At 40.9% G+C, this 25,980-nt stretch overlaps 1 protein-coding gene across 6 annotated transcripts in view; it reads right to left on the bottom strand.

Annotated features, from left to right (window-relative positions):
- TENM4 (teneurin transmembrane protein 4) overlaps positions 1-25,980 on the bottom strand; it is a 352,231-nt gene that overhangs the window by 139,039 nt on the left and 187,212 nt on the right. For all 6 annotated transcript variants that reach the window (XM_027781531.2, XM_055802888.1, XM_055802889.1 and 3 more), the window contains 3 exons: positions 17,098-17,199; positions 12,116-12,310; positions 7,667-7,867 (listed from right to left, as the gene is read on the bottom strand). In XM_027781531.2, the coding sequence (XP_027637332.1) occupies positions 7,667-7,867; positions 12,116-12,310; positions 17,098-17,199 (498 nt within the window). The remainder of the gene's footprint in view (positions 1-7,666; positions 7,868-12,115; positions 12,311-17,097; positions 17,200-25,980) is intronic.

Genomic DNA, 25,980 nt, shown 5'->3' with positions numbered 1-25,980 from the left:
ACTTTTCAGCTCATGGTGTGACTGCTGAGGTCACATTTGGAGATAGGGAAGAATGCTGAACTAAAATTGGCGTGCTGAGAATTTGCCCTAATTGTTGCAGAAAATAAACAACGGTAGCCTACCATTGCCCTTTGAGGGAGTATACAAATTTGCACTGATGCTGGTATAGCTGAGACAAGAGAAAGAAGCTTCACTCATCACAGTATGCCTAAGGGCAGTGAAGACCAGGGATTGCTTGTTACACCACTGGACATACGCTATTCTCAGCCTGAGACATGACCTAATCAGACCAAACATTTTGTGATCTAATGGTCAGAGCCAGACTGATGATATCACCATTTCCATTGGTTTTGGCCAAGTTTGAGATAACAGCTAGAGCACAAGCTTTCAGTTCCTTCAATCTCTCCCTCAGTCACCCTATCTGACCGAGACCACAAGGACTGCTGCAAAGAGAGAAGTGGCTACAGGATCCTAAACGTGTCCTGAAGCTGACAGGGGTTTGCTGGATCTCTGCTTGGCCAGGGAAATGTGCTAAGACAATATCTCAACTCTCAGACTGTAAGTAGGAATCCACATTTGAAACATAAGCTGTATTTCCTATCTTATTGGGAGTTTTCTCCCTCCCTTTTGAATGCCATTTTCATCTGCTAACGACAAAGATATTTGGACTTTTGAAGAATTGGAAAATTGGACTCCCCACAAAAATAACTAGAGCTCGTATCAACTGCTACCTTTTTCCCCACCACACCAGGATCTCCTTATACATATTTTCAATAAACAAAGGGAAAGGGAGTAAAAGGGTATTCAAATGAAAGCCTTCCTGAATACTTTTATTTCAAATATTTTGGCTGGTTTTAGTCTTTTATTGAATTTTTAATAAAAAGCTTAGAAGACTTTAAAGGATAAGTTCATCTTGGCAATGGGTAGACTAAAATCTGTACTTACAATCCCAACTACATCCAAAACTTTGTTTTGTACAATGACAGTTCTTGTTAACACTGTTGATTCTCTGGATTCACTTATACCTTCATGATTCACAAAGCGGATACCTGCCAGGCAGAGCCTGTGATAGCCCTGTGTAACAGTGCTGGGCTGCACATATTTTATTCCCTCAGAGTGAAAACTTACTTCTCCCCACGCAAATAAAATGGGGAAGATCACAAGTTCACAAATCAGCATGTTATGGTCCTGCAAGGCTGAGGATGAAATCCTTGCTGGTACAAAACATTTCCTGGCCTTCAATGACTGTCAAAGGACTGAGTTAAGGACCTCAGGAGTGGGTTTGCAGTTTTAGTATTGAGCTAGAATAGATTTTGATGGCATCTTCTGAATCCTAGCTTTGAAGGCCCTACGCCCCCATCATTTCAGTTCCCCCAGTCTAACGTTTCCCACTACGCTGCATGGGTAGTGAGATGAACAAATTACATACAAGCTGAAGGAAGATCATTCCAAGTGGCATTTGATTACATAGCTGTGCCCAATAACTTTTTCTTAAGTCATTATGAACTAAAATATATAGATGTTTACCAATTTCAGGTGTTGTATCCTGAGGTTTAGTTCTCTTGTTCTTCCCCATGTATTTTAAAGCTAAGAAAAAGACAAATCAGCAATTTCTTAGGCATTTAAAGGGGATCCTAGTCTCTTGTAAAGTACAAGTCTGTATCATGTTAGAGCTGATGCAATACCCACCTTTTCCAGAGACATTTTTACCCCTTAATGAAGAAAATTATTGTTTAAAGGAAGAATTATATGAACATTTTCCAGTAATGGAGTTTTATCTTGGTGGCCTTGGGCATGACGTGAATTTAACATGAGGCTTTGTTTTGTAAGGTTGACAGCAATAAGCCCAAGGAAATAATTTTTTATCACACATGTTGTGTTAATGCTGGTGCTGTTTGACCAACATGGGATGTGACGTTGTCTGGTAAGATAATATAAGAACTGTGTTTCTGTGTGACTGTATGCATGTGTGTGCAATAATGTGCACAATTCCTGATGAAAAAAGACACTGGAAGGTAAAGATGCATTTCTAGCTTTCCTCTTTAAAAGTTCATTCTTCTTGGTCTCCTTATCTCCTAATTGGAATACAGAAAATATGCCAGCTTCAATGAACTGTACACCTTTGTGGTGGGGAACTCTGTTGGGTGCTATCTGAAAGATTTTCTCCATTGTTAATTTATGCAGCTAAATTGGTACTAAAAAATTCAGTCACTACCATTAGCTGATCCAGAATCTTGTATCTAATCATTGCTTGTGAATGGACTCGAATTGACCCATACTCCTGCAAAGTAAACAGCAGCTTTTCCATTTACTTCAATGTGCTGTGCGAGAATTTCTAAGAATACAGCTTCCCTGCAATCAGAGATGTGGATACACGCACCATGCCAGTTTTATTTTAAATCCAGCTTCTCAGCCTACCAAAAGAGTAAAGCCACGGAGGATTACAACTGATGGGTCAACAACTATTCCTCTGCTAGCCCACTTATTTTTCCCACCTTGCTTGGAGGCCAGGTTTATCTAGGCATACCTGCAACTATTGTGCTCACCATGTGGCAGTCTGAAGCCCCTCTTAAGCTGTTATTAACGAATCATACAGGCTAAGAGGCGGTTTCCTATTTTTTATGTTAAATGCCACAGTTCTGTAATAGCATCTCTCCTGAGGAACCTATGATCACGATGACTGCTGAGCCTTCTACAGTTATTTGGCAGAACTGAGAATCTCTCAAAACCTGAAACCCAGACTGCTTTAAAGTTACAAGATATACCCAAATAAGAAGGCAGCTGAATTGATGAGGGATCAATTCAGCTCTCTTTCAAGGATTTCCACTTAACTAAAATCTGAACACCCCTCTCAGAGGCTTCTCTTCTCTAGGACAACTATCCCACTAAATTGGTAATGTCATGGGAAGCCTAAAAGCAGGAGGGGATGGCATAGAGCTGGGCATGGATCCAAATCCAATTTTTTTTATTTTTTTCCTGTCCACTAAAGACATTTATAACACTCCTAGACAGACTAAGTATGGCCAGGATGAGTGCTGCAGTGCTGGAAATTCTGAGGAGATGGATGGTCTGAAACCGCTCCTCTCCCAAATGACAGACACTCTGTGCTGTAGAATGATGCTCAGCTGACATTAAGGTTCAGGGCATGAAACCCCTGCCCTCAACTTTGGCATCCCTTTGGGCACAGCCCGTTCATTCTTTTCTTTGAGATGACTGCTTGTAGCATCTGCATTGACCTGGTAGGTGGGATACTCTCCCACAAAGTGAAAGAGCATGTTCATTGCTTTCTTAGACTGTGGAGAAACCTGCTGTATGGGCCACAGAAGAAATTTAGGTGCTTAAGGTAGCTTTTCAATGGACAGCTCTAAGGCTGTGGGATGTCTCAGAAGTTGAGAAGTTTTCTGCAACACTGTAGTAAAGCTAGATAATATGCATTTCCTTAAGGTAAATCGTAAATTCCTAAATATCTTTGTGATCATAGACCTTAGTAACAAAGCTTGACAACGAGTCACTGGGAAGCAGTATTTCCTCCCTGCAACAGGGTGGGGGAAAAAGCAGTCAAAGTCAAATGACATATCCTCAGAAAACACTGTTAGCAGCAGAAGTGATAAGGGAAACTATGGATAGGATCAAACTACTAGATTTCATAAGATATGACCATGCAAGCTCAGGCTCAGTCTCTGGTCAGGCATGTTCTTTTAGCCTTTTCAAAATGTGAAGTAGAACATCATAACCTCTGACTTCTTTACTGAGTCCCAGCTTCCAGTTCCCAACTCTTACCATTAAATGTACAGCCCACGATTTTACACCTCCACAACCAATTTAGGACCACTATATATAAAGTACTGTTCCTATTACTGCTCTTCTCCAGTGTACTTTTAAGGGTCTGAAGTAGTGCACTGGATGTCAACCTTGCATAAAGTGAGTCATTACAAATGACCACGTGAGAAGGAATCCTTTTCTGTATGCGGGTCAATGTACAACCACTATCAACAGCCTGGAAAAAAACAGTACACTTATTACACAGAGAACATAATTCCTACTGCAGCTTTGTATAATCAACTTTCCAATGATTCCAGTGAATATCATGCATGTCAAGATGTCAACTACTAAACAGAGAACAGTGCAACAATCACTGATTTTAATTTGAGGAGAGTGAAGGACAACACCAGGTAATTTAAATCCTTTAAGAAAGATTTGGCATCCAAACATAATACTATTTTGATGGGCCTGGGATTGTACTGAGACATCAGTGAGATCCCTCTGGGAAACAGTGGATTCCCCAAATGCAGATAACCTGACTCACCTATTCATTTCACTGCACTCAGCAAATAAGTCTTACGGTACGTGGCTTGCTGCCTCTTGATTAGCCAGAAATACTTGGTCCAGTTTAAATAGGTCAAGAGCGAGACTGTATCACATATTAAGTTCTGTTTCATGTTGTAGCACAGGCCATTTCCTTCTTCCCACTATACTCAGACAATAAAGCATTTAAGAGAGCTGCCCTACAATACCTTCATTAGTTGCCAGAACTTGGGAGAATGAAGTCTTTCGCTAGGGCTCATTAAGAGGTGAAGGGAGATAGCACACCAAAAGCCTAGGATACAGAGATCTGTGGTAGCAGATCCTGGAGAAAGGGAGTTAGGATAAGTGGTTTCTTAATTAACTTTCTTATACTAAGCATTACCTTGGTCTTTTTAGCTGAACTGGCTGAGCTGAGTTATAAAGGATCTTCTTCTATTTGCTTGTGCAACAGTACTAAGATGCAAAAGGGAAGGGATTTAATTCTCCCATGGCAAAATCACAATGCCACTTTTGCTGCTCAGTACAGGTTACCTCTGGGCTTACCTCTGCACTTTTCCCTAGAAGACTTTTTTTGGGGGTTGGGTTTTTTTTGGGGGGGGTGGGGTGGGGTGTGTGGGCTGAATCTACCAAAAAAGAAGTGCATAGTGAGGGAAAGGGGACCCTAAGAAACTGTCCCTTGCATGAAAGGGTGAAGCATGCTTAAGAAGCATTTTTGCAGAGCGAAAAATCTGAGGTAGCATGGCAGCGGTCCCATCTCAAGATATACGGCAGCGGGCATACACATAAAGCAAAAAACCAACCCCCCATATCATTGCTTCTTCCTACAGTGCAGTGCAGAGTAGAATTCACAAGAAATTTAATTGCACAGCTTGCTTATGAAGACACAGGCTAAGTGGAATAAAAAAGGTAATATAACCAAGAAACAGAAATCTCTGTAATGTTATTTTATCGTGAAAACTAAGGGGTTTATCCAATAATCTGTGTTCCTTTAAGATTCCCGCTAAAGGCAGGTGAAATTTACCTACTCAGCTGAAAGGCTGAGTCTAAGGTTTAAAGATAGTCTAGTTTTACTTTCTATATATGACAATCCACAGACTTTCACCTAGATGCTTCCATACTGACAGGTACCTTCTAAATGAATACAAATACAGCATTTCAGATAGGTATTAGTCTTGACTCCAAGGTGTTAAAAGCTGCAAAACACACTGTGCCTCCTCATATTTTATTCTAGCTTTCCAGATGATTATGCTGTTCTCAGGGTCTGCTTCTCAATGTGGTTTAGGGAAGGGGCCATCCTTGGCACTAGCCCATGTTGGCACAGTCCTATAGAATTCATGGGGGCTGAACACAGTCCTAACTGCTTTGCTGAGCTGAGGTTGATTTATGCGAGTACTTAGTCCTTTCACTTAATAATTCTTCTATTCTGTTTGGTCCTGTTTTATGGGACAATAAAAATCTGGCCCCTTTAGTCCCTTCTACAGAACCTCCACCCCACTGGGCTGGGCTTTACATTGTTACATGTACTAACATGCTTGCTCACTCTATTTTAATCATGCAAGAAGAGTACCATGCATCCCGTGAATAAATCTGTCTTTAAAATAAGTCATCAATTCAGTGGAAAGGTCTGGGTTAGAAATGGAAGTTTACAAATCACCTTAGCTGCAATTTTAGCTGTGAGGCACAATAACCTGAATGTTACAAGCAGCCCAGTGAGGAAAAAGGTCTTGGAATGATGCTCAAGTTTGTCTCAAATAACCTCACACTGCCAAAGAAAGTTTGCACTAGATGGATTTATAAAAGCAGTATAAGGAAAGCTTATAAATCATCTGTACATGACACTGCAGGTTAACAAAGGGAAAGTGAGAATGAACATTTTTCCAAATCCATCCCTGCAATCCCCAAACCTCCACAGAAATTCAGAATAATGACTCAATTATGAGCTACGCTACAAAATCACTGGAAATGCACTACTACCTTTCCCCTTATGGTGGTCTTATAAATGAACTCGGAGAGTATGGCATTGAAGATGTTAATATGGGGAAAGAAATGCCTGACACCAAATTTATCCTCCTATCAGTGCAGGGTATCTTTCCTCCCTACATCTGTAAAAGTTTCGATCAACTCAGCTTTAGCTCCAGGAAAGCAGGCCTCCTCTTTTACTTATACTTCAGCCCAGTCAATTTTACTTCACGACAAGCTTTCTAAAATCTAACCTAAATGATGATTGCCCAAAAGATTTTCTTTTATATCCTTCGCACCAGTTTATTCAGTTTGCCCCATCCTCAGAAGATGCTACCTTAAAATACTTGCAAGCCGTTAACCTGATTTGCTTTGCACTTGATAGCAATTCCTCAGGGAAAATATTGGCCATATAATTTTTCTACTATAGCCACTTGCCTAATGGGTTGGGTTTTTTTGTTACTTTGCTGAATATTTATTTCATTGAATTGCCTACACCGAGCTGCCCTGGGTTTTTGGCCTAGTTCCACCCCAGCTGTGTCAGGTGAAGAAGCTGTTACTGCTGTAGTCTCTTGTTTGTGAGCACAATATACAGCACAGAAGCCAAAAGACTGATGTTCCATAGGTTCTGACCATTTAATGTACTATAGCGTTTCTCCATGTGGCCTCTATAAGCTAATTGTGTTTGGAAGAAAAGAAAAGGCTCCTGAATAGTTTTTTCTTTAGCCTTCATTTCAGATACCTGATGCATATTTTGAGCAAGGTGCCCATCCAGCTGAGGAATGAAGGAAGGTCATAGTTCCAAACCTCTACGTAAAACTGACATACAAATCTGTCTGATTGGTAGATGCTGTTATTATTAAATACTTCTACTCAGTAAACTTATTTTTTACTTAATAGAGGACAGCGCTCAGAGTCTTAATAGGAACCTCATGTGACACTCATCCACCTCTAGCTGAGTCTAGAAAAGCACACCCTTTGAGTTCAGGAGGGAAATGAGACCTGAAGGATCGCCACCTCTTCCTTCTTCTTTACAGCCACCTAAAGAATATTTAGTCATCTCCTAAAAATCAAAACAGACCCTTTGGTGGCCACTGGGATTCATCAAGAACTAACATCAGAACAAGCAGTTACATGTAGACGATCAATTACATTCATAGCAACATAATGAACAATTGCAAGCCTAGGTGGCTTTAATGGGTTTATTTATTATATTACTCTATGCTCAGCAATGGAAGCAGAATTATTTATGTAGTTGAGCTATGGCATTTCTGCTTCCAGTCATGCCCTACATGTGCTTTACTGGAACATATTTATAGCATGCTTTTTGCAGATCTAAGTCTGAATATTTTACAAAGTTTAAATAAAATAAAAAACAACAGTAAGCCACCGCTGACATTACCAATTGAGCAATCATGTCCAGTCCAGTTGGGATCGCAGCTGCAGAGTCCAGTATCTGGGAGGAAGGTCCCGTGACCAGAGCATTGGTCCAGACAAGTGGCTCTTGGGGTCTCACAATTTGTTCCTCCCCAGCCAACCGAGCAGTGACACTCTCCTCGCACGCACACGCCTCGTCCTGAGCAGGTAGGATCCATGCAGTCCACTACGTGTGAGAGGGAAGAGGAAGCACACAGGGAAAGCAAATGGTAATTGCAGAAAAAAACCCCTACCAGATTGCCATCTACACAAATATATTTATATAGTATCTCAAAGCTCCAACCAGAAAGAAATGCCCCGTTGGGCACAAACCAGATGGTTCATGCAAGAACATAGTGGCCCAAAAGGCAGTGAGACCCAAAACACTTACATGAAAAACAGAGAAAAATTTAATTATGAAATGCATTCTTTTATCCAGACCTACATTGATAAATGATCTTTCTAGTAAGAACAGGTTAATATCAATTAAGAACAGAATAAGAATATTCTCTTGCACACATATTGGGCCTCCTTTTATTCTATTAGAATAACCTAAATTACTATTACTCATTAACTGAGAGCTGAGCTCTGTTTTTCTGAGAGAGAATTTTACATAAAGATTCAGCAGAAGTTGATGTCCTTATTCAGCAAAATACACACTTAAATTGAAGAATGTGCTGAAATCTATACAAGTTTCAGAGACACTTACATAAATTCCATGTTAAACATACCCTTAGGCACTTTTCTAGAGTAAGGATTAAACCAAAACAGTTGTGTTTTTTTTTTTTTTTATATAGGTTTGTTGTGCTGGTTTTATTTCTTACCAATTTACACTCTTTTTTAAAATGTTTTGGGGTTATTTTCCCCGAAGGGGCACTTCCTAACAACACTGGAGACCATTCAGTTAGGTGCATGGTATAGCAACGTGCACCAAAAGCCTGAACATACAGCTGCCTGATTCCCCAGTAACGAGTTTTGTAGGCAACTGTTGGCTCCTCTGCCCACGGGGGAATTTCACCCAGCAATGCAAAAATATGAAACGCACCAGACACCCTCCCAAAAAAGAACTGGAGGAGTCAATTGTCTGTTTATATATAAAAGCTTTAGAACAGCCTAGAGAAATTCTTGCCATCTCTTGAAACGGTGTGTGGCAGTGCCCTGGGGATCAGTGACCAGTGTCAGCCCAGCGAAGCAGCACAGGGGAAGCTGTCCAGCCCCTGGCTCTAACACAGAAAAGCAGAGCACGGCCACCGCACACGCAGCAGGTTTGTGGTTCACTTCTTTTTCCTCCCCCGTAAAAGCCAGTAAGACTCCCAATGACCTGTTTAAGATCCAGGAACCTTAAAAGGAAACACAACAGCTGCTCTGATAATTCCCTGGATTCTCAAGCCTTCTCAGGCTGACAAGTAATGGCTCAGCTATTACTATCCCACGGCATGTGAGAGCATTTTCTGTTTTGTTTGATTCCTGGAGACCTGCTCATAGCTGGAACAATCCTCGAAAATTGTAAGAGGCTGGAAAGGATGAGTCTATAAATCTCCTTCGCTGTTAGCGAGCTGGGAGCTAGGGTGCCAATTTTACCATGAGACACTTGAAGCCCTGGCCCTGCTCTTTCTCAGCAGTAATAAGTATGAAAAGGACTAAGAAGCGGACTAGCAGCCTCGTACGTTCTCAGCAGATGGTTTGAACGTAGAGAACAAAGATCACAGGCTAACTGACAAGAGGCTACCTCCAGGCAATTAATCATCCCCTCTGAAGGTCAATTGGGAAAAAGGTGAGTTTTACAGGGGGCTCCATCACAGGAGGCAGACAATCTGCTATCTCAGCTCTAACACAGACGATTATAGGAGGGGAATGTGCATGTCAGAACCCCCCATTTATCATAATCCCAAGGCCATTTTTCATGTTGAAATGAGCCCTTTCAGAAAATGTCACACACAATGGCTACTTTAATCTCAGCCTTACTAGCTGTATCTCTTTAGGCTTTCTGCACCATCGGAAGGGCCCTGGGACAGGATTACAGGCTTCTGCTTTCTTCTTAATCAGTTGCTTAGTGGATTTGGAGGACAATGGTATATTTTTAGGGGGTTCTGCTTGACAAATTTAGCTGCTTAGCTCTAAGAGAAGCAGAGATGGGGAGTGGGGTAGGAGGGCAGAGCTCACAAAATCTAGTATACTGGAAAAAGAGAGGGAGAAAAGAAAAGGTTTGCATATATTTGTGTTGCTGCTTGGAAAATGTCTCAAATGGTCTAATTCCTGGTTGGAAAATGCCCCATTTATAGTTCAGCCTTGTGCAGAATCTTTTCCAGGAAGATAAATCATGCAACAAGCAAGGTTAGTGCCTCTTCTACACTTTTCCCCAGTATGCTTCATGCTTCATTGGTCACACAAGTTATTAGGCTTATTCGGTACCCAAAGAGTAACTTCTCATTTTTCACTGCTTAAATTTGCTCCCCTCCCTTTAATGTCTTGCTGGCTTAGCCCATGCCTTATAAAATATGGGCCAATAAACTAAGGAAGGAGAAAAGAAAAGCTCATGCAAGATTGTTGACTGATGCTTTATAAACATTGCTGAACTTCTATGGGGAAAGAGAAAAGACAGAAGAAACCCTGGAATGAAAACTCATTATGAACGTGGACTAAACAGTGAAGCTATGAGAAGTGAGAAATAATAAAAAGTAATCAATACCAGATGGTCCTTCTTAGAGGATAAATTAAAAAGAAAAAGCAATTTTAAAAATAGTATAAATCAACTTTTTTACTAGATCTAAATATATATGTGCGTGTGTATGTATATATGTCCTCAAGATTTCCCACATGGCATATTCCTGAGTTACTTCCCCCCTCACAACACAGTACAAATTATGCCTTGAATATGAAAAACAAAGGCATTCTTGGAGAAATACTAAACAGCTCATAAGAAAAATCACGTTCTCTTTGTTCTTCATGCTTTTTCAAGTTTTTACGTAGTGGGGCTGACACTGTCCCCCGCTACAGTGATAACATAAAATAACTGCGTAGTGTCTGGCTTTTCTGCTTTAAACATGGCCAGGGAAAAAAGGTTCCTGTTAGAAAAAGGGCAAATCCTACTCTGATTTACACATATTAAACACATTTGGCTGGAGGCAAAATCAGTAAAGATATGATCTAGTAAATATGAGGTCTACAGAGATGCTTTAAAGATACTTCAGTAGTCACCATCTTTAGGTTTTGCGTGCCCCACAGCTTCATTGAATTGTGCTTTCTTAAGCCAAAATGAAGGTTAGTCAAGAGATGGCTTCTTGTTGTAAGAGCTGATACTGTCTCCATTCCTAGCTGATACTGTCTCCATCCCTAGCATTTACTGACACTGAAGCCATGTTACATCAGAGATGTCCCACTCCAATACGTTCAGCTCATCAAAAGAATTGCTAGATTAGGTGCCATTTGAACATCTGAATCCAATTCAGCTATTTTCATTGTCTGTAAAATAAAGTCATTTCAGACAAATCTTTATCCCACATATGTGAAGACAACCATTAATTAATTGCAGCCATTGTGATTCTTATACGTGTATCAAATACATGTCTTAAATTGTTCAGGTGGTGCAGAGGCCTTACATATGTATTTGTAGAAGGATAATTTAAATGTAATTATTTATCCAGTCACCTGCATAGAATTTTGAGAATAGTTTTTGAAAGTATTGAACATCATTCTTTAAATCAGGCACCTTTGGATGTATTTTTATAATTGTCCGAATGATTTGTACACTTCGAAAACTGTCTGCTTTTTCATTTAGCAATAAGGAGCAGTCACAGACTCGGGAAGATAAAGGTTTATGGTGGCAGGTGATTTCCTACACAAAAAGATTAAAGATAAGTGCTAAAAGGCACTGTATTTCTGAACCACAAATCTAAATGTAAACAAAAAATGTTTGGGGGCTAATGTGAGCAAAAAGCTACGGAAGAGCCATTAAAATGGCTCTGATTTTGAAGCAGAACTTAGTTCGAATCCTGAGCATTTCTAAGCTTTTAAAGCTGACAATAATCAGGGACTTTCCCCCACATGCCACCATTTTGTGTATACAAGCAACTGAAATCATTTGGCATAGCATAGCAGAGAAGAAAGCACTGTAAAAGTAATTATACGTTTAGATGTGTAAATGGAAATGATGCTTTAATAAGAACATTTGAACATATGATTAGATGTTCTGGTCTTTCAACTAGATTTGTCTATCCAAAGCATTTGATGGCTTTTCATCCAATTATTGAACAAATATGATAGCTAACGACAAGTTATGACAACATATCATTTTTATGTTGCATCCTCTATTGTGTCCCTAAGGTGACTATTACTGTTCTGTTTAAGTGCCAGTCCTATTCTGAATTGCCTCCATCCCTGTAATTATATAATGACAATCAAAGCAAAAGGCTAATTGAATGCATCTTGCAAATACCTTCTTCACAGCTTTCGCCTTTGTACCCCGGGTTGCAGATACAGGTCCCCATGATGCATGTGCCATGGTTATTGCAGGAGACATCAATGCACTGGTTTGTCGGGACATCGCATTCGGCTCCTTTCCAGCCGCTGTGGCACAAGCACCTCCCCTTCATGTACTGCCCATTCCCACTGCACAGCACTGGGCAGGATGCTGGGGACAGATAACAGAAATCACATTAAACCACAACTCTGCGAAGAGGCTCTCACTTCAAAAAAGAGCGCAAGAGTCCAGCATAGGATTTATATCCTCTATACCCAGTCTTCAGTGGGGTATGTTCTTCCTTCCTTTGCCAAAACGAATTCTTTTGCATGGATAACACCCAGCTGTTAACTGCATTCTCCTATGACTGTTTAAAACAAACAAACAGTGCTCTTGAGTTAGACTATCTCCTTGCTTTGTGTCTCTGATAGTTTTTTTCACTAACTAAACTCAGAATTTTCTTGCATTCTGACTTCTCAATGTACTGGTGTCTTCTTTCAGCAGCACTGCTGACCTTAGATGGCTAATCACTATCCCTGACCCGCTGCCAGACTTCATACTTTCCTTGACACTGCCTCTGCCGTGGACCTTAGCGGTACACAAATCACTCCCCTGTTTTGCTGCTGTAATTCTCAGATTTATGGGTTTCAGTTGCTTTGCTTAGAGTCCAGAATGCCACATTGAGAATACTTCCCTGATTCAGCTCATGTCATACCATCAAGTTTCTTCCCCAGAAGGGCCGTCAAGCACTGGCACAGGCTGCCCAGGGAAGTGGTGGAGTCACCATCCCTGGGGGTATTTAAAAGACGTGTAAAAGTGGCGCTGAGGGACATAGTTTAGTGGTGGACTTAGCAGTGCTGGGTTAATGGTTGGACTCCATGATCTTAAAGGTCTTTTCCAACCTCAACAATTCTATGATTCTAACTGAACCTCTAGCCTCCTTCTTTGATTATCACCTCTGCTAGTCTCTCATCACCAGCTACAATACAAAACTGGCCTCTAGTCCTTCCAAAATCCCTGTAATAAACATTCTCCAAATCTATCCTCTGATCTTTCTGTCAGTTTATTAAGGATTTTTAATTGTCCTTGCTTCCAGCAAAGCTGGCTGATTATCAAGGCCAACCAGATACAGGATGTCTTCCCTGTGAGAAAGGGGAGAAGAGGAAGATGACAAGCTCAAGCTGTGGCATGATGAATCCCAGGATTAAGCATTTTCTGGGCTAATTGGAAAACGTCAGATGGAGTGGGGTGGGATGAACTGAAGGATACTGAGAAGGCTCCCCAAGGAAGGAAAGGTCATCAAGGACCAGACCCCAGACCCCATGACCAAAGCTCTGGTAATCGCTGCACTCTAAGCTTCCTTCAGATCCTCTCTGATGACATCTTCTCCCTTCCCCATTCCCCACATTCTCCATGCTCCTTTTGTCCTCTGTTCTGATTTCTGTCCCTCAGAAACAATAGCCTTCCCCTGTTCACTGTGCCTGGAAACTTCTTCTTGCTTAAGCCCTGTTCTCTTCCATTTCATTTCGTTGAAACTTAGCTGCAAAGACATACATTCATCACAGACTTCTCTTGTCCACCGTTGCTCATCATCCTTAGGTGAGAGCATCTGGGGCTTCTCACCTGCCTCTCAGAAAGGCAATTTATGAACATTTTTATGCAGGACAAATGTGAAAGGAATATTCCAGTCTGCTGTTTAACTGCATTCGGGGTGTGATGAATACAATGTACCTCTTATGTTTCATTCCTGACCCTGATTACATAGAGCAAGAGGTATTGACATGGTTAAAGGAAATGTTCCTCTCCTCTTCCCATTTTTTCAGATACTAATTGCACAATGCACATCCTCTGTTGTTTCTATGTGTCCTTGTAGTCAAGTCGGTTTGAGCATTACAGAATTATAGCAACCTCAATAAAATACAAAGCATTGCCAGCTCTGTTAAGCCAGTTTGATATGCAGTGAGCTATATTTGCTTGACCAAGATAAAAGAGGTTTAGAAAAGAAAGGAATTTGGCAACTGCTCACTTTAAAGGAAGCACATTGCAGTGGTGCATTTCAAGTGCATCATTTGCAAGGAGATATCTACCTATATATACCGTATGAGACATAAAATGCTTAAGATACATTGTGCTGTGTACATGGTTCACAGCAAACTCGCTCTGTAATTTCACTTTTCAGCTAGGCTGATGGAATTGCCCCCCCTGCCCCCCCGCCCCCCCCCCCCCCCCCCAGTCTCAAATTTCAAATGCTCAGTAATGGATCCTTTTCTTTCAAGGCACTGGAAGAGGAGTCTGCAGCTCTTTTCAACGCAAAAGAATAATTGCCTTTAAAGTGAGAGGTTGCTGAGAAAGACTTACATGTTTTCTGACAAGACAGCTGATCACTCAGTACAAGATCAGATAAATTACTGGCCATCTGCAATAAGACTGGTACTCTACAGAGCCCTCTGTGGAGAACACCTTCAGAATAACCTGGGAAGTACTGCTGCAGAAGTCAAGGCAATGGCAAGAACAAGACCTCCTTTGTAGCACATCACCATGAACAGAGACAAAAATGGGGTTTGGATTTTTTTCCGCTGCTACTCGTGCAACTTTTTTCATATATAAAGATATATAATTATTGTTTGATCATTCAGATTTCAGCAAACAATATGTAAGATACTGAAATTATAGTAATTCTCTAGTGTGGTTGTGGTAGTGACAACCCAAATACACACCAATTTTCTTGTAAAGTTTAGCATCAGAGAGTAAGATCATTCGTTTGTTTATACAGAACTTTAAAACACCGTCTCCTATGTTCAAGTAAGCCTTCACAAGGCCTGTGAATACACCTCTGGTGATTTGTTCTCATTTACTTTGTTTAAAGTAATTGGCTAATAATACATTAATAATTAAACCATTATTAAAAACAGAAGGGCTTTCTGCTCCACAGTTTCCCTCTTGTTTGGATGGTGAATTACAAGGCTGAATTAAAACAAAGGAACACCCAGGAAATCTGTAACCTAGAAATCTTCACGTGGGCAGAGACCTGCTCATTTAAGCATTACTGCTCAGTACAGGGCCCGATGTACAGCTGCAGACGGATACTGTAGCAGCATTACACATGCCATGGTTGCTGCCCTCTGAGGGATTTGTAGGTCAAAAGCAGCATCTTGATTCCCCTAAAAACCAAGCGGAAGCCAATGCCGGGCCCCCTGTACTTATGCTCATGGCAAGATGACCCATTTAACAAGCCCACTGGGTGGAAATGCATACCCAAATATCGTTTTGACACTGCAGTTATTCATCTGCCTTCCTAAAGGCAGAGAGTAATCTGTAATCTGGACCCCGGTGACTGAACCAAAAGCCAGAGTTGAATAAAAGGTGTCCAAATCAGCCAGAGTAAGCACTCTAGTGAAATGGAAGACACATGACTCAACTGAAGTGCCTTGGAACGCTAGGTGTATAACCCATGGAGGGAGGTAAGCTCCTCTGAAAGTGGACTTGGAACAAAAGTTTAAATACTCTGACTCACAGTGAAGGTGCTTCTCCTTCTCCACCGACTACGGTGAGCCCTGGAGGGAACAAAACCTGAACTTCTGCCCCTACCTAAAGTTAGGAGGTATGAGCAGAAATATGCTGTAGGAGATGGAAAAAAAAAACAAAACCAAAAACCGACCCTCCTTTTGTCTCCAGGTCTACGGATTTGAAAAGAAGCTTGGAAATGCAAACCAAGTGTAAGGAAATGCAAACCAAGTGTAACCTGAGTCAGCAAGAAGTTCCACAGAACAGCTCTCAGGGATGCAGATTGCCACATCAATCTTACTGAGCTGTGAACTCTGAAACACCTCTGGGGTTTTAGCCTGGACCACACTCCCTCACAGAGAGCTCCCCCCCTGCGGGGTGTGTGGCCATCCTTATCTCTGTCTCTTGGCTGGGCTGCAGTGATGTGACCCAAGCTCAGCTGGAGGGGGAGAGGACATGGGGTTGGACAGAGTTTAGCTCTCTCCTGGGAAGGAGCCAGCCTGCTTTCCAAAGAAGCAATGGGCTGGAGTGAAGGCCTGACCTGTTGCCTTAGCAAAGCTCCTTGTGTGGGCACTAACTTTTTACACTCCCTCCCTCCTCAAATTTATAAATCTGCACTTAGTTTGTTGGACTGCTTGAGCCAAAAAAGGTCTTGAAAAGGTTGATGCACAGCACTCTGGCATTTCCCACATGCAACATTTTGATTTCTCAGTCTGAAAAATGCTCTTACTAAAAGTACTTCAGGTTTTTATTTTTTTTTGTTTTGTTTTGTTTGGGTTTTTTTTTTTTTTTTACGTTTAAATAACCTAAAAATTTCAGGTCAAATGAAAATCCTTTCAAAACCATTTATTAAAAATACTTATCACTTGAGCAAAAAAATGTATTATATTGTTTGCTGGGGTGAGCCTCCTTCCCAGTCGCCCCAGCATTTTCAGTTCTGGCCAGAGTATCCAGTTCTTCCTGCCATTACTCCACTCCCTAACTTTACTCTAACCCTGCCCCTGTCCCCACAGCCAGGCTGTCAGCAATCAGACCTCAGGCAGACTTGCAAAGCCTGCAGCATTGAAAATAGTACTTAATTTTTGTATAATCAGTGTCTTAAAAGAAAGTATCATTATAGGGATCATACCACACAATGACAGAGTGCTTTGCTAAACAAACAATAATGCCACATTTATAAGTCACATTTTCTAAAGTTGCTTCCAGAGAGAAAATTCCCAGCACGACATTTTGCCTGTCCATTTGCAACTAGGGCACTGTGTTGTTGCCAAGGTCACAGCAATCACGACTAGTAGCAAACAAATCCACAGACCTGACTTGTTTCTTTTCTGCTGCAGCATCCCCGAGCTGGGTGAGGTGTACTTTGCAAAAGGCACAGGCATGAATACAATTTCCACATGAAAAATATTAACTGAAGGGGAGAGGGGAAGAGTTAATCAAGTATAAATTCCTACCTCTGCCGCAGTCAGGGCCCAGAAAGCCAAGGAAGCAATGGCAAGTCCCAGACACGCAGTCTCCATTCCCATAGCAATTACTGGGACAATTATCCACTGATTCTGGAAAACAAAAGAGAATTCAGATACTTCTTTAGGCAAGTAAACACCAAGTTTGCGAGGGCTCTGGATGGCAGGACAGCTGAAACTTCAAAGCAATTGCTGCTCTTGGGGCTGAAAGCATTAGTCTGAGCTCCACTAAACAGGACTCATCCATTTTCACCAATGGATGGTTCAACCGTAACACATTAGTGAGGAGCAACTGCAAATCCTATCCTATGATTAAATCTCAGCTGCTCAGTACCCACCAGGGTTTGTCCTCACTCAGTACCTGAAGACTTCCAAATGTCTTTTCTTCCTGCTTATTTTTCCAACCGTTTTCACTCTTTGAATTTATTGGAGAGAAGCAACACACCCCATTCTCCTGGCAGAACATGCACATTTTATCGAATTTGGTTGACCTGGGTAAGCGAACGTGGGGCATGTATTTGTGCCAAAAGTAACTAAGCTATGACAGAAATGTTCCCCTATGAAGTTCAGAACACAGACCCTTGGTTTACTTTGTCTGCCTGTTGAAGGATTATTTCTAACCAAATGCCTTCTCATTTGTTCTACAACATTATCCAAACATTCTGGGGCTAATACTGCATCTTGGTGGAACAGGAATGGGACTATTCCACACTTGGTTTCTAGTTATCATCTTAAATTCCCTGACTTTGGCAAAACCATTGGCTATTCATCTTTCAAGGACAGTTAAAAGGTAAGCAAAATGTTATCTAGCACTTCTGTTTTGAGGACAGCTCAGAATACTTGTGCTAAAATTATCTTTCATAAAAGAAGAACACAAGCTGATAAACATTACATATCAAAAAGAGAATGAAAATAGTTTTATTTCCTTGACTAAACTGTGAGTGAAGACTGAGTAAGTTTGAGTGGGGCTTGGAAGGGTGATGGAATACCTTGGCTCATTCCACACTATTTCACATTTTCTCAGAGGGAAACGCTTATCAGATTAAAATGAAATTCAGTTGTACAGGAGGGGCCCTGGTGGTACATCTATCATGGAGTGGGGTGCAAATCTCAGCCGTGTGAATAACGACTGTGCTTTCACAGACCTACTTCACTGGGCCTTGTGGTAGCAAAGATACTTGTAAACTCCCTATCAGTGCAAGTGAAGAGGAACAGCTGCAGCAGAGATGCGCAAATTAATTTCTAATCACAAATGAAAGGAAGCCTGTTTCTGGATGGGTGTTCTCCAACCAAACAGAAGAGGTTTCTGAAGGACATTTTAAAGATACGGTGTAATTTAATCATTCATAAAAGGCAACAGCATTTTTAAATAATAAAAACCATTTCAAGCATTTGTGTTTTAAGACTTGGCATCACACATCTCATGATCAGATAGCTCCATGCAGCAAGGAAGGTACAAGGCAATGCTGTCAGTTTTCTAATACTTAACGTCTATAGTTAAGCAGATATCCACTTTGCAGTGCATGGAAACACAATCACAGCATGCAGTCAACACTTTGGGCTTGAACTGCCATCTTTATTCCAATCAAACAGCAGCCATGCTTCCCAGAATAAAGAAATAGCAACTCAGGCCTTGTGCATTTATATTGATATTTAGGTATACTAACTCTCATTGAATAGCAGGTATAAACACAAATCTATCCTGCAAACAAAAAGTTAATATTAGCCTGTATGTATATAATCTTCAGAATTTTGTGATGTTTAAATTTCACTGCTGAAAATGCACATAATTTTGCTTTATGCACTTTTCCTGGTTTTTTTAGAATGTTCACACCTTTCTTGCTTTCAACAAATATATGCAGATTTTTTTTAAAAAAAATTGTTTATGCACATACACATAAGATGAACATACAGAGTGTGAGTACTGTAAAACAACAAGATGAGATGGGCAAGGAGATTTAACAGCTCCTTTTGCTGAAAGGGTCATTCCTTTTCCTCTAATTCTCTCCTCCTAGGTACAAGTCTAAGCTCCCTCTTCTTGTGCTGTCTCTGGTACTTGTCAGACCCTTTACTGAGTTGTTTTGGCTCAAAAAGTGGACAAAAATTAATACAACAGAGAAAAAAAAGCAAGCAAATTGTTTTCTGCTGCCTGAAAACTGGGAACAGAAGGAGTAGGGCCACACTGTTCAGCATCAGAGAAGTACGTAGATGTCTCATAAAACCTTACCATCACACCGTCATGCCGGGTTGGGGTTTGCAAGCTGTAGGAACACTGCGTAGACGTTACTTATGCATGACCTTTGAAGTCAGTGGGAATAGCTATGTCAGTGCCTGACAAAGGACAGACTCCCAGTGTTATGACAACACCTATAGTATTCTAAAAAAGTATTTTTTGAAGCTTTTTTCAAGTGTTTGCTTTAAAGGACTAAATTGAGTCCCTGAAAAGGAGTAAAATAACCATACAACTTTCTTGGTATATTTATGTAATGTAATAAATAACAAAAAATCAAAGCAACACTTAAAAACCAACATAGCATCAGGCAGGGCAGCTGTTCCAAAGTGTAACAATGCACCACATTAGCTGAATGGGAATCTTTTGTTACTAGAAATTTATAGTTACTGCATTTATAGTATCATCCAATTGATGCACTTGTGATGCCTCGGACAAGACAGGCAGGACTCAGTACACCAGATAGATGTCTACTGTGGGGTAAACTGAATGACTGTCGTCCACTATACTGACAATGTATAATGGGATCTAGACGTTCAGAGTGACCACAGAAATGGAGCATACCTGTACTCAGGTAACCAAACTCTCCCAGATCTTAGGGTCAATCCATTTAATGAACTTTGCTCCAGTGACGTATCCTTTCCTCCTCTGACTAGTTCAGATGTAGATATTGTCATCAAAGACATCTATAGTTGGTCAGATCCCATCAACAGTGACTGACACTAATGCATGTCAAAAAAATATTAATGTTTATTTTGCGGTTCATCTACAGATCTGGCATTTTACTTTGCAAAAATGCAGCGATACGCACACATATCACTTCCTATATCACTATGTCCTCGAGCCCTGACTTCCCACTCTTCTTTGCCAATGTCCCCTAACTGCATCATACCATATTCAGGCCAACACGGAATAAAACCACAGATGAATGAAACCCATTGTACCTTCTTCACTGAAGCACCTGTTAATTGTGGCCTGAACACCCTATACTATTACTAACAGAGTAAGCCCTTAAAAATCCCTTCACCTTACTTCATTGCTTTCTCTGATGTTCCCTGTTTTTCTAATACAGCCAAAATTAACATTTCTAATGCCTTCTTATTTTACACTGCCTCACTTTGCCCTGGAATAACCTGCCCAATAGAGATGAGATGAAGTGAAAAGAAATTCTCCCCCCTCAGTGGCTAGTACCATTTACCATTCTTATAGCAGTTAAGGATACAAACTTGCCCGGTGTGACTCAGGGCAATTAAAATCTCTGCACACTCCCAAAAGTTCTTCACTACTGAGAATCAGCTCTGAAAAGTTGAAAATTCATGCAGTACATCTTTGTCTCAAAGCTGCTCCCAAAGAGCTCAAAAGTATTTCCATAAAGGAAGCGTTAAATGAACCTCCTTTTTTTCTCATGAACTCCAAAGCTAATGAGAAACAAGGCTTGTGACCTGGGCTGGTGAGCAACCAGTCTGAGTTGTGTGTGCAATACTGAGCACCGTCCTATTTATATTCTTAGGTACAATCACAAACAGGAATTTCTTTTTACTTTGAAGACTGCAGGCATTAGCAAGTCATATGCGCTTACGACTTCCCATAAAAACCTCTGTCTTCATCCTAGGACTGAATTTCATTTCAGTGGTTACAGACTGCACTGGTTTGGCAGCTGAGTCAATTTTCTGGCCCTTCTGAAATGCACACGTAACTTGTACACCCAGCCACACACACTGTGCTAATACCTACATTTCAAACTAAACAGGAGGAGGTGGGTGACTTGGCATAAGAAATTGGGGAGTAATCACAGGGGAACTCCAGAAAGAATGAAGAATCAAGTGGACAAATCTTCAGAAGTTAGGACTTAGCCAAATTATTATCTAATGGGGCTTAGATGATAGAAGAGAGTAAACTCTTTTAACCCTCAGGGAGCCCCAAAGTTGGTGGCACAAAACAACTGTCTGTCTTTTAAGTACGTCCACAGTCAACATTGGTACAGAGGTGACAAACTGTCAATCAATAAACAAAAGCAGGTCACTGCAGTTATGGCCAGGTTCCACTCTCCATTCTACAGCTTACTCTGTTAGCTGTTCACGTAATTATACGGATATTTTCCAATATATACAGAATTCCATATGGTGTTTTATGAATAGTGCCATGGGAACTGCTTTAGAGAATCATGACCATGTTTTGTTTTGTTTTGTTTTACTTAATTGTTAAAGTTCACTGTGAGACCATGGACAATTCTTTTTTTAGAAAGAGATATATATGTTCTCTGTTTTCAGCCTGACTCCCACTGCTTTCTCTTGGCTTCCCAATCTCTGCAGTGATCTGATTGACACCAGCTGGTAAGGGCAAAGACTATCAATTTGAGAGTCAGTCAATGGATGATGCATGATGCTTTCATATGGTTTTGCTATTGTGTCCAAAGAGAACATTGAAAATGCGGCTCCCATACCACCTTTCAACAACCAAAGGCAGCAGGAACAAACCTCCTGGAAGCAAACAACTCACACTGGGAACAGACCTGCAAAACTTGAGGCAGTGGGGCTTCTAATGGGGACTGCAGCAGCTTGCGTATGGAAGTAATTGTCCTGCCAGCTTCGAAATCTAATTAGCAACTGAAAAAACAAGTAATTTCCTGAATAAATATTGTAAACATCCAAACCTCCTCTGAGAGAAACAGTAAATGACATAATGAGACACATGGTCTTCAGACCCACACTGTCCCATTTTGGAGAATGGCAGAGAAATGCCTCGTCTGACCTAGCGGATACCCCCTACTCTGGTCCAGCCCACCTCACTCAGGAAAAGGAGGGTGTACAAAAATGCTTCTAGACTCACAAAAATGGAGGGATGGAAAACATTATATAAGTGTAAAAGCCTAGACTTCTCCCACAGCAAGACTCTTCTTCGAAGTACTCTTTAAGGTCCCTACTGCTCAAGAGTTTTAATTATCAGAGCAGAGAAAGAAACAGATCATGGTCTGGAGCAAACCAGCTTTGCTTCATGCACCATGCTGACTTACAGCTGCTGAGGATACCTTGGGATTTTTGCCATTTGTCTCAGGGGACTTTTTTTTTTTTTTTTTTTTTTCTCAGTACAAGTAATCCCACAGCTGGTAGATTTTGAGGGAAACTTGGCCGAAATCTTTATCTCATCGCTTGTTTTCCCACTGCAATCGCTCCTTACCCTGAGAGAAGCTATAAACTGGCATGATCCTGCCCATACCCATAATAAGACTTCACACCCCACTACCTTTCATTTAAGGTTATCACCGAGTTCAATAGGAAACTACTAATTGTTACCATTGCCATTTTTTTAGGGCGGTCATCTGGGGCATAGGCAAATACACCATTTGCTTCATGTCATAAACTGACTCATGGGAGAGCGACAAAGCTCCCAGGCTAATGGTCCGCTCAGGGGACCACGTTGGTGCTGACAAAAAGCCCTCTGAAAACCATCTCTACTGCGGTGAGCTCCGTAAAGACCTGTCAGCTGGGCTTCCAATTACCCACATGAATTACCTTTATCCAGATGAAATACAATAAACGTATTAAGGAGGCAGACAAAGTGTTAGACTCTTGGTGGACTTCTTTTTTATATACTCACCATATTTGTTGGTCAGCGGTATAGCTACTTTAACAGTATTTCCGCCTTATTTATTTACTATGCAACATTCGACTTAATAGCTTGTTTCTCTATCTTTGGGCCAGAGGCCAAGGCAGATGCTTGCCTGACACCAAATCCTATTAGAGGCTGCAGTAACACAATTGTGTGTTAAAGATAAATATTTTATAGCCTACACTTGCCACCAAGCATCAACATTCCCTAGGCATTTAGAGGCAACTATCTATTGGCAAAGAAAAAAATAGTTATCTAGCTGGCAACTGAAGGCAGTAGCTTTCCTGGGAGTTAATAAGCACCAGGATTGCTTTCTACGAACTGATGAAACGCCATTCTGTGCAGTGAAGTCCTATGAATTCAAATATAACTATTTTATTCAACAACCTCAAAGAGTTGTTCTGGAACTGGCAGTGTTTGGTGTCAGAAACTTGTAGGAATAGCACAGAAGTAGAAGACTTAGACTTTAATGAATCAACGCTAATCTCAGTTTCTGGAATGAATGTTCAAAGAAAATAGAACTTGTACCAATTAGAATATTCAATAGTAGAAGTGAGATGCAAAGAAAAAAGCTGGGTTCCTTAGGTATCCTCACTGTTTGGCCTATTCACCTAGTAGTCTACTCCACCTCTACACCAGAAATGGCCTCAAATTCCTTTGCTCTGTGCTGGTGAGAAGATATACATAGCTGCTCAGCCTAAAGTAAATTGGCTCAGATGCTAACCTACCAGTCCAGGGAGATACTGCATACCTACTGATAGGTGTAATAAGAAGTTCTACCCTTTCCCTATAAATGCCCACCCTCTGTATACACAGATGCATTAATTTAAAAACAGTAAATTATTGAAAAAAATATATCTGGAGGTAAAACAAATACTTAGAGGAGAATTGTTTACTGCCTCAATTAAATACATATATTTATTGTCACGTGGAAAGAAATTGTTCCTGACTGTCCACTGAGCTATTTTCTGCCTCGTCATGTTCCCCTGGCTAAAGAAGATGGTTTGCTGTGAGGGAGGGAGCGCACATGGAGCACGGCAGCAGGTAGGTAGATTCCATGGTTCATATCTAACCTTGAAATCCCCTGTGTGAGCCACATCAATGCAAAAGGGCCATGAAGAGTGCACAGCATCTCTCTCACTGTACAATGAATTACATCCCATGGGAGAGTGAAGGGACACCGCGTTACTTCACCTTATTCTCTGCTGCTACATCAGAGCAACCTTAGCAAGACACATATGCTTTCTCCTAGATCTGCTTGTCTAGGATAAAGCTGTCACTTACAAGTTCATTGCAATAACATCTCTCTTCCCAAAAATGCTTCCTGTCACTGCCCTGACTATGTTAGCAATAATTTTAATAGGAAGTCAGGCAGTATAACATGGAAGGCAAAGAAGATGCTGAAGCTCTGTGAACACATTTAATTTACTTCCCAGTTGCAGTGCTTGCAGTCTTGTTTATTTTCCAAAGAAATTATGGTACTCAATTGAATTTCTCTGCAGGATAGGTTGGAATCTAAGCCTAGAGAACTGTCACCTGCTCTTCTAATTGTGATAACAATGCCAAGAGAGACATGGAGATGAGAGGGGATAAAACGGGTTTCAGATACCTCGAAACATCAGATTTAACATTATGAGCCAAAAGGAAAGGAAAAAAAAATGAAAAGGAGAAAAAATACCCTGGAAACAAAGGAAACATGGAAATGTCTCCTCTTCCTTTACCAGCTGAAGTTTGAAATGACTGATTCCTTCTTATGGTACATCCTCACCTGCCAAGATTTTGATTTTTCTGCTTCATTTGTGTTTTATAAGGCTTTTACATTTCTACCTCAAGTAATCCACACCTGGAAGCCAGGGATGGGAATGTCTTGACAGTATCATGGAAACTGAGGCATTATTTTTGAGTGTTCTTTCACAGCTTCCTCTTCTGTAGGGCACCTAGCGTGATGCTGATACTGCTACTGCCACTTGATGTTGTGCCAGATATTTTTTTTTTCTTTTCTAAAGGCTGGGAGGTCTGTTTTAATTAAAGATCCATGCATATAACCCTGTTTTGATATCATATCCCAGTGGAACTCTAACCTTCACATGCAGGTATAAGGATGCTAAATAAGGAAAAGGGCAATGGGCGGGCAGTCCTTAAACCAATCCTTAAATCACTCCCGATTCTGGAAAGTCAGAGTGAAGTACAGTAACCATGGTATCCAATTGCATGTTATTCTCCCTCTACTCTTCCTCTGTAAGAACTTTTTTTAAAAAGCACTTTGTAATGGCAGATACCCCACATCTCCATTAATGTACTGACAGCAAGTACCTGCTCCAGCCAGCAGTGACTCTAGAGACTGGATCATTTTAAAAGGTGATGGTGAAGCATAAAAGGTTTGGCATTCAGGATCAGTTTGGGTTGCTTATTGAAATCATCAAGAGCTGCTGAGTTTGCCAAATTTGACAGTACATCATGTGAACACATTTTCCCTTGAGGTATCTGTACTTTTGCTTCTAGGTCTGGCTTGAGATACCTACCCAGGTACTCAAATGGCTCTCACCACAATAATGTCAGCCTTTCTCACACTGTTTCAAGCACACACAAGTCCAGGCCCAGCTGGAAACAGTACAAAACCAGCTTTTTTTGTGCACTGTTTTTGAACTTCTGTTCTACAGAAACAACTACCATGTGGGAATAGTTTGGGGAGCAAATAATGAAGAGAACAAGCCCAACCATTTCAGAAGCCTATGCCACATTTGGTCTGAATTTGGTTTGCCCTTTGAGAGCAAGCTTTATCTCACTGATTCATTCCTTTCTCTTACTGCTTCCTTTTTAAGAAGCAATCTTTCCAGTACAGAATGCCTTAAAATCTAAAGCTATCAGATGGTTGAAAGTATAAGGTGTAGTGGGATTTCAAAAGCACTTGGGCGCTGGTCTACGTACACTAACATTTAAGTTAGTGGTAAAATCTCCTTTGACTTCACCAACTTTTAGAAAATCCTGCTAATGTATTTCTGCTGCTCATAGGGATATGCAGGGAACACTGCTTG

This window comes from Falco peregrinus, chromosome 4 (assembly GCF_023634155.1).
Source record: "Falco peregrinus isolate bFalPer1 chromosome 4, bFalPer1.pri, whole genome shotgun sequence".
In the NCBI taxonomy this organism is placed as follows: Eukaryota; Metazoa; Chordata; class Aves; order Falconiformes; family Falconidae; genus Falco; species Falco peregrinus.
The sequence above is the reverse complement of the archived record's forward strand: the minus strand, read 5'-3'. Positions and strand labels throughout refer to the sequence as shown.